The 16988-nt window shown below is 51.9% G+C and overlaps 1 protein-coding gene across 2 annotated transcripts in view; it reads right to left on the minus strand.

Moving 5' to 3' along the window:
• Positions 1 to 1472: 1472 nt before the first annotated feature.
• BTBD9 (BTB domain containing 9) overlaps positions 1473 to 16988 on the minus strand; it is a 363080-nt gene continuing 347564 nt past the window's right edge. For both annotated transcript variants that reach the window (XM_036217549.1, XM_036217550.1), the window contains exon 11: positions 1473 to 8007. In XM_036217549.1, the coding sequence (XP_036073442.1) occupies positions 7810 to 8007 (198 nt within the window). In that variant the 3' untranslated portion in view covers positions 1473 to 7809. The remainder of the gene's footprint in view (positions 8008 to 16988) is intronic.

Below are 16988 nucleotides of genomic sequence, written 5' to 3' on the forward strand. Positions count from 1 at the left end.
CCTTCCACTGGTTCCCGTCTCACTCGGAGAGGAGCCCGGTCTCTCTCACCCTCCAGGGCACCCCGCCCCCCTGCCCACCAGCCCTCCCGCGGCAGGGCCCTTTGCTCTCCCTCCTCCTGCAAAGGTCTCCCCAGAAGGCATGGGGTTCGGGCCCTTACCCGCAGGGCTGTGCCCAGCTGTCGCCCTCCGGTCCTTGCCTTCGCACGAGCACACGGGGTGTGGTGCACGTGTACACGTGTACGTTTTCTGCCACGTCCACCTGGATGTAAGAGCCGTGACGGCAGGACATTCGTCCGTTTTGCCCACTTGGATCGATGCTATGTCCCTAGCATGTAGAAAATGGCCTGGCCTGGTCACTGTTCTGTATGACAAGCGTGAGGGCCTAGGTGATGGTGGCAACTTGAGGGGACTGGGGAAGCGGCACGGCGTCCCCCAGTGCTCCTTGGGGTTGGTTTTGTCTTGTTCGACACTTGCTGAAAACGTCGTCAGTTCTAGACAATCAAAGCTTGGAGGGTAAGTGCACGTGATGCCGCCGAAACCCAGGGATGAAGCGGCCTTGACTTAGGCCCCACTGCCAGGCTACAACCGCCAGATGGAAGTTGACAAACAGAAATGTCAAGTCCTGGGTTTCGGTTCAGAAAAAAAAAAAAAACCATTGAATGGTGACACACACCTGCCTGATTCAAGCTGTTTAAAAGTAACGAGATTTCAGTGTGAGACCAAGAACTGAGCAGCCAAGTGCATTCTCGTGGCTAGTAAATTGAGTCATGGACCCTACACGGCCCCATCGGAGCTGGCTGGAGAGCCACACACAGCTGTGGGCGCCATATCGTGCTGGGGCTGTGGGCAGAGGGGAGAAAGCTGAGGGGCAGGATGCCCTCGGCCTAACACTGGAGAGCTGCTCATGTAGGAAGAGGAAAGAAAAGCCTGGCGGCTGGCGGCGAGCTCAGAGCAGGAGAAATGACAGGGACGTAGACGTGGGTTCAAGATGACTTTTCTTCCCGCCAGAAACACCACTGAACAGGCATCGCAGGGTGGCGAGGCTGTGACGGGGGGGTCTCCGGTGCACAGGAGGCCGGACAGAAGCTCCGAGGGCCTCTCTGCTCTGAGAGAAAAAGTGCCGCAGAGCCGTGGTCTCCGCGTGAGGCACGTTCCTATTTGTCCTGGAACAAGTTAGCCCTCCAAGACTCACTGTCTACACGGATACACGGTGACACCCGGCCCGCTTCAGAGGGCTGTGTGGGGACCGAAGGTGACAGCGCTTGCTTGGATGCTGCTTGCCTCCCCACCCACAGGCAGAGAAAGCCAGGCCGGTGGGTACACACCCCATCGGTGCCCTGGGGCTGGAAGAGGGCGGGCTGGCCAGCCCCGCGGAGGAAATCGGGCAGAGGGGCTGACCTTGGCCTTGCCCCACTGTGGGCCCACAAGGAGGGGGCTGCAGGCAGGTCGTGGAGAGAGGGATGATGCGAACGTAGAGAACAGAAACTCGTCACTTTATTTCTAAGAGGAAACCCATAGCAGCAGTCTTGCAGGCATGAACTTAGGCGTTGTTTTGAACACAATTTGCACATTTGCTCACTTAGGTTATTTCACAGAATAAGGAAGAAGCCGCAGCCTGTCCACAAATGAATACATGTTCCAAACAGCAACACTGCCCTTTGTGCTTCTTTAGAATCTTCAACAAAGCTCCCAGAGTCCTTCTTTACAAATGGCTTAAAAGAGCCATTCCCACCCCAGGCCCCTGTCCCCTACATCTCAGGAAGGGGAGCACAGGCAGCACCCACAAACCTTTGCAGGCTAAGACCCCAAATGCAGAGGTCACATTCTCTGGTGAATTCAAGATGGACACTGTTTGGCAAGAGAAGCTCATGGGCCAAGTCCCTCATCAGCCCTGAGGGGCTCTTATTGCCCCTCCAGATGCTGGGGTGGGGGTGGGGTGCCTTTGGGACCTTGATGCTGGGGACAGCCAGACAGGGAGACTCCTGGCTGCTCCTCCGAGTGACGGTGACTCTCAGGTCACCTCTGGAAGGAAGTCTGAGCTCTGGAGCTACCCTCTGCAGGAAGGAGACCAGGCCCTGGTCTGCCAGCTCTGTGCCTGCTGACATCCTCTCCTTCGAGCTTCTCAGATCTCACCATCAACATCCTGGCCCATCGATGGTGTGAGCTGCTGAACTGGAGGCCAGGAAGACCCCACTGCCTGGGGCAGGTCTGCAAGGTACATTACTGTAGAAGCTGTGGCTGGGGCACCGCCCTACACCATCAGGCCCCAGGTGGAAGATGTGGACAGGGAGTAAACCTGGCAACCCGGAGCTACAAGCAGACACTGGGAGGACCAGCCTGCCCCCTGCACCCAGGACAGCAAGCTAAAGCCACTCCCCCTGGGACAGGCATGATGACCCCGTCCACCCCAACAGTGGTCACGAGCCCTCGGGAGTCACGTGGCAGGAGACTGTTAGGTGGCAGACGAACGGACTGTTAACAGGCAGTGTCACCAGTGTTCCCAGGGTGTCCATGGAAAGCCACGCCCTAGGACCCAGATCTGCGCCCTGCAGGCCTTTCAGATCTGCTGCCATTTCTCGCCACGCCTTCCTCTCGGGGCAGCACCGTCTGGTCTGTGCTGGGCCGGGGCCTTCCTCTCGGTGGGAGGGGGCCGCTGCAGGCTGGCTCTCCAAGGCGGCTTTCTTCTGCTGCCCCAGCCGCAGTCGAGCAGGAGGCAACAGTGCAGACAGGTGTAGGCCTCCTGCTCCCTGCCCTCCCCACTCAGGGCTATAAATACTCTGGATGCAAATGGTAAATGCTCAAGACATTTATCATAAATTATAAGTGGATGATTGTGAGTCTTTAGGCCCTGAGGCCTCTGGGGGAGTATTTCAGTTCTTAAAAAAAGAAAAAAGAAACTAAGCCAATGGGGTGGGAGGGCTTGTCTGGGAGAGGCCACCGGCTCAACGAGTCAGTCACAGAGGAAGGGAATGACCAGGCCCAGGGAAAGGGGAACTCAGAGCCAGATGAAGGGGGGGGGACACCCTTGCCCCTTCTACTCCATGATCAATACTTTAATAATTTTTTAAATGACTAATTTAAAAAGAGACTAGTTATTTTCTAACAAGTGTGTGTGGGTGGTGGTGGGGGGGTGGTCTTCTGGCCCCTTCTGTGCGCCCGCTCCCCACCCCCACAAAGTCGTGCCCTAAGTGGCATGGGGTGTCTGGTGGGGGAGCTCACAGTCACCCACACTGCTCCCCATGTTTGCAGAGGGGGAGCCATGCGCCAGGAGCAAGTGCACGGCCCCTCCAGCCAGCCCGATGGACACCAGCAGGATCGCCATGCCCCACCTCCCCTCAACAGCCTTGAAGGGGGCCCGGCTGGGGCACGTGAGAAGCTGGTCCACCCGTCAACCGAACGCTTCTCGCCACCTTTACCATTTATTCTGCCAGACCACAGGGCCTCAGCATCCTGTCCAGTAACCAGCATGACACGGTCAACTTTGAGGAGAAACGGAAGCATTCTAGGTGCCCTGCATGCTGTCTAAACCATTCCCTTCCCCCTTTCCAGAAACTCCTGAACACACGCCAGGCACCAGAGCACTTCTAATTTAATATTATAATAAAAACTGTGGTGGCACAGAACCATGAACTGCATTTTAAATTCCTAGGGCCACTAATGAGCACTGGACTCCTGCTGGAACTGTTGTCAGGACAAGCACGCAGAATCGATGGCTGCAGCTGCAAAAATAAATGGAGCGTGGCCTGTGCCCACTGCAGCCACAGCGCTGCGGCCTTGGCCACAACGGCTGCCGAGCCCGGGGACCACGGCGGCAGCACCGGGGGGATCGGCCGCCCGCGTGCAAGGCAAGATCAAACTGAAAACACCGAAAAGCAAACACTAATGAGGAAAAAGGGGAAGGCAAATTTAATTTTCTTTTCCCCTTTGACATCTTTCTTTTCTGTCCAAAGGAAGGGTCTTAATTGAAGCCCACAATGGGGAACGCTCCCTCTTTATTACCAAGTGACTTCGGCATGCAGGACGCTCTGCCTTTTCCTCACAGCTTATACCTTCCTTTTCCCCCCTGCTTCTCTGCAAAGGATAAGTAATTACAATTTTGTTATCTTCTAAATTAATAAAAAGGTGAAGTTGACTGGGTTGGAGCTGTCTGCACAGCAGTTTGACAATTGGGGCGACAGCGTAAGTACTGAGCAATTTTTTGCACAATTCAAAAACTCATTTTCTTTTTTTTTTTTTTTTTCGAGGCATCAGTCTAACAAACATCCCATTGTTGCTGAAAATAATTCCTTTTCCCAACTCTTCTAGGAATAAAACACTTTTAATGTATTTGTCATTAAATAAAATTTAAAAAGTGACAATTTAAAGAACAATTGAGGAGTCCCACATCCATCATGGATCATGGTTCTAACTCAAATCAGCAAAACAAAAAAAGCACTGAGAATATGGGAAAATGTGTGTGTGCACGTGCGCGCGTGCGTGTGGCCGCGCGCTCGCAGGGGTGATTGTGTTATACTATTACAACTGTTTCGAGTTGGCAGCGATCCCGCCTTTAAGGCTGCCTTGACCAGGGTGCCAATCCCATTCGGCACGTGCCCTGCCTGGCCTGCTCAGAGTCACCCCTCCCGGCCTCCCAGGACTGCCAGAAAGTGCCTTTGAAGGCCCTAATGAAGTTCGCTTTTTACTCTTCAAAGAAACACAACTTAAAATGAAGGGCAGAAGGTTCTGGCAGTGTTCTATTTCTTGACCTAGGTAGCTGTCATTTTAGTTTGTAACTGACAAGCATCATAGTAAAGGACCAGAGGTCACAAGCACGCCTCTGTCCGTCTCTGCAGAGGGTCTAGCCTTGCCTGACCTTTCCTCAAACCAGACGCCACCCAAGCCGTGCCTTCACGGGGGAGGGGGCCGCGGTCCCGTATCAGCCCCCGCTCCGCCGGTGGCCTGGCTGCGTCTCCTTCCTCACACCCACACCCCCACCCCCGCCAGTGCCCAGAAACCGCCCCCGCCCTGGCAGGGCTGAGGGCCCTGCGGGTGGGTGTCTGTGACTCCTTCTGGCTGTGCGCCAGCCCATCTTGTCACCCACAGTCTGGTTAGCTCCCTTGGTCTCGAGTTTTCGGGCCGTTTATGTGCGGGGGGCCACGGGGAGAAGTCCTGCACAGGATCGGCCAGGGCTCCAGAGAATGCCAGCGGCCTGGGCACTTCTCTTAGTTGCCCACTGATCCTTCATTCCCTGAAGATGCAGGACTCGGTCTGGGCATGTCTGGTGTGACACACCTTAAATGGGTCTCCAGAGCCCTGGCCCAGCCAGGCAATCAGAAAGATCCCCTTTCTGCCCCCCAAATCAGAAGGTCCGTCAAGGAAGGCAGCGCCCCCAGCCTGGTGCCGAGAGGAAGGCCGGCGCAGGCTGTGCCGAGCTTCGCTGAGGTCAGCCCTGGGTTGGGAGTGGCTCCCACACGAGCAAGGCCCCCCGCACAGGCCAGGAGGCCTGGGGGAGACCAGGTGGCGCCATGAGGTGGAGCCCGCCCGCAATCCTCCCCGCTGCCCTGTTGTCAGAGGCGCCCCGGTTTCCTCTGCTTTGCCTTCATCTGGGCATATGAAGGGCTGGAGGAGAAATGGAGGCGGGCAACCTCCTTCTCTCAAGACAGACCTAGGACTCGCATCTGGAAGGCGCTAACATCAAAGGAAATTCACAGGGGACAGGAGGAAGGGAGGAAGGAGGCGGGGCCTGGCGGGAAGGGCTCAGTGTGGGTCTAGTGCTGACACTTCGCCCACAGCCCGTGTCCCTTCAGGTGTGAGGCTGAGCTGCCCAGAGGCGTTTAGTTACCTGGGCCTGGGACAGCAGAGAGTGCCTTGTGGCCATGGGAACTGACTGGTCTGGAGACAGATGGTTCAGTCAACTCTTCCAGACCCTTCACCAGCCCACCCCCAGATTCCGGGTCCACAGTGCGGCCTCTGAGCATGGGGACCCTCTTTGGACAGGCGACTTCAGAGTTGAAAAAGAAGTCCTTCAATAGTCGACACTTTCAAAACATTTGCACTCCGCCCTAGCTCCGACTCATCTGGCTGCCTGTGTTCCCTCACTGGGCAGCAAGCGCACGGCTGGAGGAAGAGCCGAATGGACAGGAATTCTACGCTAACAGGTGCCTGGGGGCTGGATGCTGACAGAGGCCGTGAGCAAGCCACAGAGGGCAGCCACCCACAGTGAACGGGCGGCACCCCCACAGGTTACAGGAGCCTCCTCCCATTATTAAATGTGGGGCACTCCTGGGGGTTCCACTCACCCCACACAAGGGGAAGTGGACAGAGATCACAGAGTGAGGGTGCAGAGGGACACTCGGGGCCCTGAGAACTGCTGGCTCAGCGGCCTCTCCTCCCCCAGGACCAGCTCCTCCCCCGCTGCGCTCACAGGAGGCAGCCCTTCCGGCAAGTCCTGCAGTTGGACGCTACCCTACTATGCTGGTATCCATCACTCACTCAGAACGAAGTTACATCAGGAGAAAACAGAGGCCCCAATGCTCTTCGTACACACACAACCAATGCGGCTTTAAGACACCAGACAGGAACCCCCGTAAGTCCCGCCCCTCCTAAGCAGGGTCACAGGGTGTGCAGAGGACCCTGCGTCTGGAGGAGCTTCACATGTTGCTGATTGAGACAGACAGCCAAGGGAGAGCTCTGCAGATATGCAGACATCAAACAATCTGATTGAGTTACAAAGGGGCACTGGAATGGAAATTATTAAGTAAGAGACACAACTGTTGTAGCAACTGTCAGATAAGATTGTTTCACTGAGGATTGGGAGGAAAGAGTCTTAGCATTGCTTTTTTTCTTCAATCCCCGGTCAAGTATTGTGGTCCGGGGGACAAATACAGCAGCCACCAAACACCACACTCGTGCTGCAAAGAAGGGGCTGCTTTCTGTATGCGGCCAAAGTGTGGCAATTCTTGGACTGGGCCAGCCCAGGCGGAAGTTGGTATACATTTATATACACGTGCTTCCAAACATTAAATTAGCAGGTGGCGTAACAACTATCCTTGTCAGCCTCCCAAGCTTGAAGGCTAGATACATTTCAGGAATGACAGGTTAATGACCCAGCAGTTCGAGTGATTATTAACGCCAGTGTCCATGGGTTGATTTGTTCATTGTGTATTTCGCTGAATTTCCTCAAAAGATTTTCCTTGTCAGCCCAGGTGTCATGATGAGCTGCAATTGTGCCTCATTTAGGAGACGTGCTCAATGTTTCTTGGCTCTACCCAAAGCTTAACCGTTCTAAACTAAGGAAGGAAAATTACAGCGTCAAAGGGATTAAAACTAGTGATTTGCTGTTTGAGCATTTGAGAAAGATCTGGAACACCTATGATTCAGCAAATGGAGAATAACTAAAAGAAATAAAAAATCATTTAGTTCCCAGGGCGATGTGTTCCATAAAAGTAAACACTCTATGGAAACCCATTTCCTAAAAGGTGCCCCCAGGTAATAAAGGCCTAATATATTCTCTTCCATTCAAGTGTTCGCATGCCATTTTTGAATTCCGACATGAGCCTATTACTTCCTTCTGTTCCCTTGCCTGGGTTAGATTAGAGAGGTAGGGTGTTAATGGTGGACTTGATGAAGATTGAAGACCCATTTTTCTCCCCCTGGAGACCAGCCTGATTTGAACAAATTGAGGAGAACAAAGCAGCCCACTCCTGTCCTTGGGAGAAACCTGTTCGGTGTGTTTCTGCAGCCGGGTCTGCTCCGCTCTGGAAGGGGGAGGAGGACACTCGTTCTTGCCGCCATCTGGACCCACCCAGTCATCCCACCACAGTGCCTCCTTTATTGGTGCTGCCGGTTGGATGAGCGAGGGTTGGAGCCTGGGCTGGAAGGAAGTGAGTTGCCGCTGGGGGCCTGGAGGGCATGCGGGTCGAGCTGTTGACCGGCGGGGCTGGTGTCTCCTGTCCCCAATTCTTCGCTGTTTTCCTCCTTCTGGCTGCTCTGCTGTTCTGGGCACTCAAAGTGGACGCAGTGGAACACCTGGTGAGAGAAGGCAAAGACTCCATGAGTGACAGGTCGGTGTCCCATCCCGGGGCTCCCTCCGGGTGGGATGCTGTCCTGTCCAGCTCTGGGGGACTGCCACATGGGAGCCGGAAGAGGGCCTTCCCACTTCCCCGGCCCCCGGTGCAGACAACAGACAGCAACTGAAAGGTTATAAACATGTTTCAATTCGTCAGGATTAAAGTAAATGGACGGATGATCTAAAAGTTACAGGCAGCAGGATTTAGCAGCTGGACTCCTACAAAATGTTCTCACTGGATTACTCTATTGTCCCAGGAGCTCTTCTTTTTAAATTAATTCTTGCATTTGGCAGTTGGGTTAAAAGTCAACAGGGGTTGACTGTGGTGATGGCTGCATGACTACGAAAAGATACTAAAAACCACTGAATTATATACTTTAAACATGAGTTGTATGGCATGCGAACATCTCAGTAAAAGTGTTACTTAAAAAAAAGCCAGCAGGCGTTACCCCAGGAGAGTACCCAGGCTCATCCCCAAGGGTACAAACCAGCCCCTCCCTCTCACGCTCCCTGTGTCCTTGATGCATAATTCCACACTGGGCGACAGTGCTGGGGAGACTTCATCCTGATGTGGCTTGGACCAACCTGAAACAAGGCCCAGCCACCCCGCAGGAGCCAGGAGAAGTCTGCCTCCCAGACAGTGTCACTGTGGAAGTATTTCTGAGCTCTGTGCCCAGTGTTGGGCCAGCTACTGTGTAGACAGGGCTCTGCAGGGCACAGTGCTCAGCCAACAAGGGTGAGCCATGACCCTGACCTTGAAAATAAACAGCATGGGTGGGGGGCAAGGGGCGGTTTGAGCCTGACCCCCCAGTACAAAGCAGGTCTCCACTGGTATGTGAGCTGGGGGGGCAGTGTGGGAGTGGGGCGGAGGTGCAGGGAGGAGGGGCAGTCAGAAGAAGTCACAGGAGGCCTTTTGGGGTGTTAACCCCCACCTCCCCAGGCACTCATGGAAAGTCCTCTCTCCACTGGGGTTCCAGCTCTCTCTCTGGAGCTTGTTCCGATCTCTTTCAAAGGGAGGAATCACATCCTCTGCAGTGGCGGTCTTCAGTCTGGGGTACATGCAGATCTACTTCCTAAGGAACATGCTGGCAGCTTTAAGGAAATCAATTTCCAGATCCTCAAATTCTGTATTTTCTAAAACTGCCTGAGAACGTGACTGAATTCACAACGCCCTTCCCCACCTCACAGAAGGAAAACATAGCCCTTGCTCAGGCGTGCTGCACCGGGGCGCGAACCCGTCACCCCTGGACATCGTAGTGCAGCCGTCAGTGACTCGCGGGCCCTGCGAGGGCAAATCCTGGCCTGAGTGAGATGTTCCGAATTCAGAACTGAAGAATATTCATGACTCATGTAATTTTTAAAAATATAGCTGGAACTTTTCCAGAATTATGAAAACATTTTCAAGATACACCGGCTAAAACCCACGGATATGTTGTCCACAGTTACTCTCACATCTGGTGTGCCTTATTCAATGAGCTGGTTAAAAACTATTTTAGCAAATCATGTCATCAAATAGTTATTCTAAATATTTATTTAGTCATCTTTCATCTTTTTTTTTCTACCTGATATTAACAAAAATAATTGTACTTAAGAAATATTTTACTTCTCAAACTTAAAACGTTAACAAGATTACACATATTTCCGAAGCTCTTTCAGGAGACGTGCGAACCAAATGCTGGAAGGCCGCTGCTGCTGCCTTCGTAGGAGACTCTAAGCCCGCAACAGAATTCTTTTTTTTAAAGTTACTTTTATTTTTTCAATAGACTTCTTTATAAAGTTAACAGGCAGGACCTGGAGGGAAGGAGAGCGCGTGGTGTGGTTAGAAGTGTTCCAGGCAAGGGGGAATGACATGGGTGAAGATGCTGCGGGGAGACAAGCCCAGTGTGTCTGGGTGGAGCCGAGTGGCAAACCGTGGGGAGACGGGGAATTGAGCAGCGGGGCCGGTGAGGGCTTTGTAATCTGCTCGTCCCATAAATACTGACTGGCTGCTTCTCCCAGGGCCCGGCCACTGCATCAGCTCCAATAACAGGGATTCTGGCCTCGGGAGCACATGTGCTGGTGACATGGTCCCAGGATGTTTGAGAAGATTCATCTGGTAATGAAGCAGGGAGGGAGACCAGCTTGGGCCAACAGCGTCTTCTTTAACCAGTGTGAGAACTCTGAGCAGGAAGCCATGGAGGCCAAGAAGAGGTGCTATGGTCTGTGAGGTATTTAAAGAGGAAAACAGACTGACCTTGGTAACCTGTTAGTGGTGAGATTTAGAGGAGTGGGATCAATCCAAGAGAGATCCCAACCTTCAGGCCGAGATGAGCGGGCACAGGGACAGGGTGGGCTGCACAGGCTCACCAGGGGGGCTGAGGAGTGTGAGGAGAGGCCCGCAGTGGTGGATCCCAGGAAGAAGAAGAGGCTAAGATCAGTGAGGGTGGCAGCAGGGAGCAGATGAGGCCTTAGCTGGAAAGGGGTTTGAGTGGAGATCCAGTTCCTAAGGGTCCTGGTGGCCCGAGAGAGTCTTAAAAGAAACTGATGTGCTGGGCCAGTGATGTGACAGGAATTGAAGCTGGGGGAGCCAGATGGCTACCAGTACTAGAGCTGGGGGACCAGGGAGCCGAGAACCAGCTGCTAGAACCAGAGCATCCTGGACAAACACCTGGTAGGGCCCAGGCTCTCCACAAGGTGCTCCAAGACTTTCCGCCTTCGGTCTCCAGGCTCCTCCTACACTGGTACCCTGGGAGCGGTAAGGACGCAGGGCAGGGCTGCTGGACACCTGCCATTCTCCCCGACGGAGGATCAGGCAGAGGAGGCTGTAGGGGGCTGAGGGGGTATAGGCTACGGCAGAGAGCTGGGGGGCCGGGGGCTGCCCCTGCTTCTTCCAGGAGCTCTACATCTTCCACAGCTTGAGCATGGACATGCACATGCATAATCGTGCACACATGCACCACACACAATCATATGCACATGAACCCACACCATCCGCACACGCATACACACGCGCACACACACACCTGTCTACTGTGGAATCAAGTTCAGAGAAGACAAATGTCATATCGACTGTGAAATTATGTTTAAAATATAAATTCTGTGCTTACCTTCCTGTATCACTTTTCCTATATTCCCATTTCAATTCATTTCTCTACCACTGTTTCAAATTTCACATTTCAAACTCTAATATTGAGACTAAGTGAGGCATGCATCTTCTGTTCTCTTCATTTTAGCGGAGGCCGTTTTCCCTCAGAGCGAGCCGATTTCTCTTCTTAAAGGCCTGCGCTGTCCTCACCACGGTGCTTCCTGCAGCGGCCCTGGGTGAGCCCTGTCTCTCCTCCTTCTTCCTTTCTTCCGCTCTTCCTTTTATATCAAATCTCCCTCTTTGGGCCCATCTGCAGGTGCTTACCCATCAAGACCCAGAGGGGAGGGTCTTTTATGGAGATTTAAAATCTACTTGGGGGCCATCAGGTCTGACCTATGCAGGGTAAATCTGAAAATCTCCTAAGCCGCAATGATGAATCTACTCTTCTCCATCAGCTTCACCTTCTTTAAGCATTTGAAGTGACAAGACCATCTTCTGGGAGTAATCAACAATCTCTTCTGCTTTATGAATACTCCTCTGTCTCAGCACAGGATGGTCAGAGGACACAGCCAAGCAGGCTTTTGCTGAGTGGCCAGAGTGAGCCCCTATGACCAAACCTCCTCTTCCTCATGTCCCATCCGATACTCTCGAGCAAGCTGCCCACACAGCTGCTTGTAAGAGAACAAACATCCTGTCCTCTTCCTCAGTATGGCCCAGTCATACCTCGTCCCCGGCACCCGTGTCTCCACCTTCTCTGAACATGCATTTTACTGCGCCTTCTCCTCCCTGACCCTGAGCTCTTTATCTTGCCCATCGTGTTCTTTACTCGGTTATTTGTGTAATCCCCACGCTCATGCCCTGTCAATACCTCTGGAGGCTACTCCTCAGAGCTCCAGACTGATGCTAATCCCTCAATTGACTTACATTTGTCCTATTCCTTATTACCTTTCTCAAGTGCACCCCCTCTTGTATTGAATGGGTTTTCTCTCCTTGTGCTCCTAATTTCCAGGTGAGCTCCTCCCAACTCGCCCTGCACCTTGCCAAGCTTCAGGGTGCCTCCTGCCTCAAAGCCCAGCCCTCCCTCCTGCCTCCGTCTTCTGGCCTGTCGGTTCTCATTCGATTCAAGGATCAAGGTGTTGGTTTCCTTTCTCTCGCTCAAGGCTGTGCACATGAATAAACAAATCAATAAAAACCCTGTATTGAAAAACAAAGTTAAAAAAGATCTTAGTGTGGCCCAGTGCTGACGAATGGCTAGTTCTTCAGAACGTGCCTGTTACCTAAAAGAGGGTCCCTGTAAGTGATGCTATCCCGAGGGCCAGGGTGGCTTTCTGCTCCGCACTGAGCTGGAAAAAAAGCCTGGGAAGACACTGTCTGCAGCAAGAACTTAACAAATGTTCACCAGCCTGGCCTGACTCCTGCTGTTGCCTCATTCCCGTTGTTACTCTTACTTCTCTAACATAGGTGATGTTAACTGCACAACTGTCTTAAGCCCATGTAACCAGCCTGTTTTAAAATAATAGTGCCAATGGCTGCTATCCGCGACACACCTGATAATGCTGATGGAAGCTCTCTGCTGGCCGTTTTAGTGTCTTCCTAAGGTATATTTCCCCTTGAGAAATCATAACCACTCCCCTCCCTGCACCCTGACACCACAGAGCTCATGGTAGACCCTTCCTCCAGAGGCCCTTGGCAGTCCCAGCCACCACTAGCCCAGCTGAGCTCCTTGGTGGCTCTGGGTGGGTGTGCTGCAGCCGGGGAGCAGTGACCGGACATGAGGAATGAGGCCCTCTCAGAGTCACGCTTCGTCTGTGATCCCAGAGTCCCAAGAGTGTCACTAAAGAACCAAATAACTTCAATGCAAGTTCCCTGAGCATCTCCAGAGAGCCAAGGAGGCTCTGCCAGATTCAAAGGTGACAGAAAGGAAACAGTTACTTTTATTAAATCACAAACTGAGGGGTAAAGATTCTAAGTGGAAAAGGGTGTTCTACAAATGGAAAGATGGGTGAGGCCTGAAGTCAGTGGAGAAGTAGAGAGTGTGCAGTGGGTGTCCGAGTAAGCAGGCTAAGGGCAGGTGGAAGTCGGGAAAGGATACAGAAGGCAGAATGGGCACAGCGCATACCATAGGCGTGGCTGGAGGAGCCGAATGTGTGAGCAGGTTTGGAGGTCAGGAGGTGTGAGTGCATTCCTTCCACAAACACTTATGAGGCACCTCCTGCATGCCTGTGAAAGTCCTGGCCCCTCGGGGCGCACTACCCAGTGAGGAGAGCAGGCATATTAGTGGACAGGCAAGAAACTCTGGGCATACAGGACACCGTGAGGGTGTAGAGAAGGGGTCCCCAGCCAGCCTGAGGGAGTTGGGGATGCTTCCTGGAGGAGGAGATGTCTGAGCTGAGCTGGGAAGGTCGGAGGAGGGAGCCCCTGATAGAGAAGGAGAGAAGAGACCACTGTAGGCTCTCAGGCTGAGGATGACAAAGAAAGCAGGAAGGTGTGGGGTAGGTGGAAGTGGAGGGAGTGGAGGCAAGAAGCACAGCCCAGGAGACACAGGAGAGCTTGGCCTAGATCTGGACAGGGAGCTAAGGACTCTGGAGGGAAGAGACTCTTAAAAAAGAAGTATTTCTTAAATTTAAAATGTCGCAAAAGGAATATATGTTTATAGGGACAAGTGTTTAAAGAAAGTAAGCAGATGACAATAAGTACTTAAACCTTGTACAAAAAAAAATCATAATATAAAAAATTACTTTAAAATGGAGCCAGAGCTGCTGTCCCACAGGAACTGCCTTGCGTGTCTTAAGCCTCTACTGTTTGGAATGCTAAAACAGGGCAAAATAATCTTTGTACTGAGCCTAAAGCAACATTGTGCCCTAAAGAACTGTTTGCAAGGATAGCAAGAAAGCAGATAATATGATTACCGAATTGGTGACTACAGGACTAACAATTTAAAAACTGTTTAGAATTAGCATCGCTATATTATCTGCACCAATAGAAATGTCTTCCTCCTATTGATGTAATTGTTCCCCTTTCATTTCTCATATTTATCCACCGCCTTTGTCTCCTAATTGGAACACTACCTGGGCTTCTGCCTGAATCAATGCTTCCTGAATAGCTATTCTTTGATCTCAAATAAATACTTGTTGCCTCTTACTTTGAAAGGCTTTTTATTTTTAGGTTAACACTTGAAATCCCCTGAGAGAGAATTCAGCAATTTGAGATAAACAGAAAAGTGTCATTTTTAAAGGAATAATAATAGAACTTGCTAACAGACTCAGTAAGACTGATACAGGAAAGAAAGGGTCCACAGTGACTCCAAGGATTCTTTGGGAGGACAGAGACTGGCAGACTGCGGTACTACGGAAGGTGGCAGCAGCGGGGTCCCCAGGGGGCTCTAGGCTCAGCCAACCACCAAGGACCTGTACTCGTCTTCAGATCCTTTCACTGTTTTTGCTTTTGGAACTTCAAAGATCTCACTGAGCATGAACACTGACCAGGTATTGCACTATGTCTCCCATCCCAGCAGGGGAGAGGGTGGGGGGCAAAGGTGTCCCTGCCAGGTACCAGGGTCACACCCAAGCGGCTCCAAAGTCTGTGGTCTCCTTGTATCAGGATGCCTCACATAGAAAATTATAATAGCATGTGATCAGTAATATGACAGATGTGTGAGAAATTAATTTTGTCTAGAAGGGAGAGGTCAGGGAGGGTCACAGAGAAAGATGTGCATAAACTAGGTCTTAAAGAATTGGGAGGCAGAGAGGGAGGGGAGTAGCCTTCCAGGTAGAGGGGACAAAGAGAAGACTTCCAGATAAAGGTCTGGGTCCTGACACCTTACTTCCCACGCTGGTCACACAATGAGAGGCTCTACTCACCCCTCTGCAGAACAGTGTGCTGGCTCAGTCATATCAGTTGATAATCCAACCCACCAGCCTTGCACCTAATATGACACCAGTACAAAACCAACACATAGCTAAGTCCTAGACTACTACAGATGCAAAATAAGCAGCATGGTGTGTGCACCTCACCATCATCTTGTACAAAGCTGGGGTTCCTTTCCTCGGGACCCCAGGCACCTGCTGCAAATGGGTATCTGGAGAAGGGCCCTGTGGGAAGTCCTGACTCTGTTCTCAGGATCAGGGGTGGGAAGTGAGCCTGTTATGGGGAAACTGGCTCCTTCACTGGTGGCCATGTGGTGGGCCGGCCCAAGCTGCCTCCGCCCTGGCAGAAGTGCATAAAGGGAAAGAAACTGGGGTGCCTCTGCTCTTTCCACAGGAAGCTGGAGGGGGTAGCCGATGGCTTGAGCGAGCTGACTCCACCACAGAGGGTGGCGGAGGGGATGCCATCTAGAAATGTGCTGCCTGACCTGCCACACCCCCAAGCCCCTCTTCCCTCTGAGCACCTGTGGACCTCCTTCTCGGTGCTACAGCCAGGTCCTGAGTTTCCGTTTGCTCAGAAGCTTGTGTGATCCAATTTCTTTCGTCTGCACCTTCCCAAGACTGCAATACCCCTTAGAAAGGATGTGACCAAAAGCGAATGAAGCGTGCAGGGCAGAGTCGCACGACTGATTTATGCAAGACTATTACCACAGTCGCCGCATCCTTTTCCCTGCCCCTTTTCAGCAATCACGCATCCCATTAGCCTGTTTGATTGCTGCTGCTCACAAAGGGGCACCTTCACTGAACCAGCTTCGGCAGCCTCTGGATCGGTCCCCTGAGAGGAGCCGGCTAATTTGGAATGTAGTCGTGTGTATGAGCCCGCACAGCCTCAGCCACTATCTGGCGTCCTCTTCCGTAGCTGCTGTCTAGTATCGCTTTGCCCCTCCTCTCCGTGAGCCATAACTTGCTATATGTTTGAGACGGTCCGGGGTGCTCTTTTCTCTGTGCACAAGTGCAGCAACTCCTTAGTGACCAGCTGGGCTCCTCAGCTGGCTGCTGACTGCGCCTTTCATTAAAGGAACCCCCAAGCACTACCTGTTCTACACGTCCTCAAGGTTTTTAGAAGCCTCTGCTAATTTTCCCAAGTTGGCCTAAAAGTCCACTGTGAACTGCAGCGGAAATTGGGAAAATTTAATAAATGGTGATCAATGACCCTACCTTGCTTTTCTGGTTTCTCCCGAGTAATTTTCACAGACTGCTTTCATGCCAACCAATACAAATAGGATTTCTGATCCAACCTCTCAACTTACATTTACAAGGTGACATATCTTGATAACAGACACCTACCTTTCAATGACATTTGCCCATAAGTCAGACGCAAAGACGTGGCGTCTGAATTATACCACCCTGAAGACTTCCTGTCTTCCTTTCACAGCCTCTGGTGTGGCAGCATCGCACCCCCACTCACCACGCAACAAACCTGAACTGATCCTAATGATGGTGACGATTAACATCTTTGTTACACTCCTCTCAGGAGCAGAAGAGTCACTCTGTGGACTGTAGGGATATTTTATTTTTGTTTCTTTAAAAATGAAGACCAAGTATTTCCAAGGAAACAACCCTTTCTGTAAACCAAAGTTTTATATATGGCTATCTGAACAGCCTAAAGTATCGTTTTCAGCTGAGGAGCCCATTTCATGGGAGACGTTTCCAGATTATGAGTTATACTTTTTAGAGTCGCTCAGGGTGATAGGACACCCCGACAGTTTAGCACAAGTATTCACTCCTAATGGGTATGGGAGTAAGTTTCTTGGTGACACTGCTTATATATGGCAACAATAACTTTCCCATGTCACTTTCCCTTATTCGCGTAGGCCAGGGCACCCACAAATAACTGGAATGCCATTGTTTGGAAAGTTCTGGAGAAAAAAAAAAAGCCTTTGCAGTAGGTATCACCCCAGGCAGCCCCCAAATTTTTGATTCTGTCTTTTCCGTGTGCACACTACAGGTTTCC

This window comes from Rousettus aegyptiacus, unplaced genomic scaffold, assembly GCF_014176215.1.
Source record: "Rousettus aegyptiacus isolate mRouAeg1 unplaced genomic scaffold, mRouAeg1.p scaffold_m13_p_1, whole genome shotgun sequence".
In the NCBI taxonomy this organism is placed as follows: domain Eukaryota; kingdom Metazoa; phylum Chordata; class Mammalia; order Chiroptera; family Pteropodidae; genus Rousettus; species Rousettus aegyptiacus.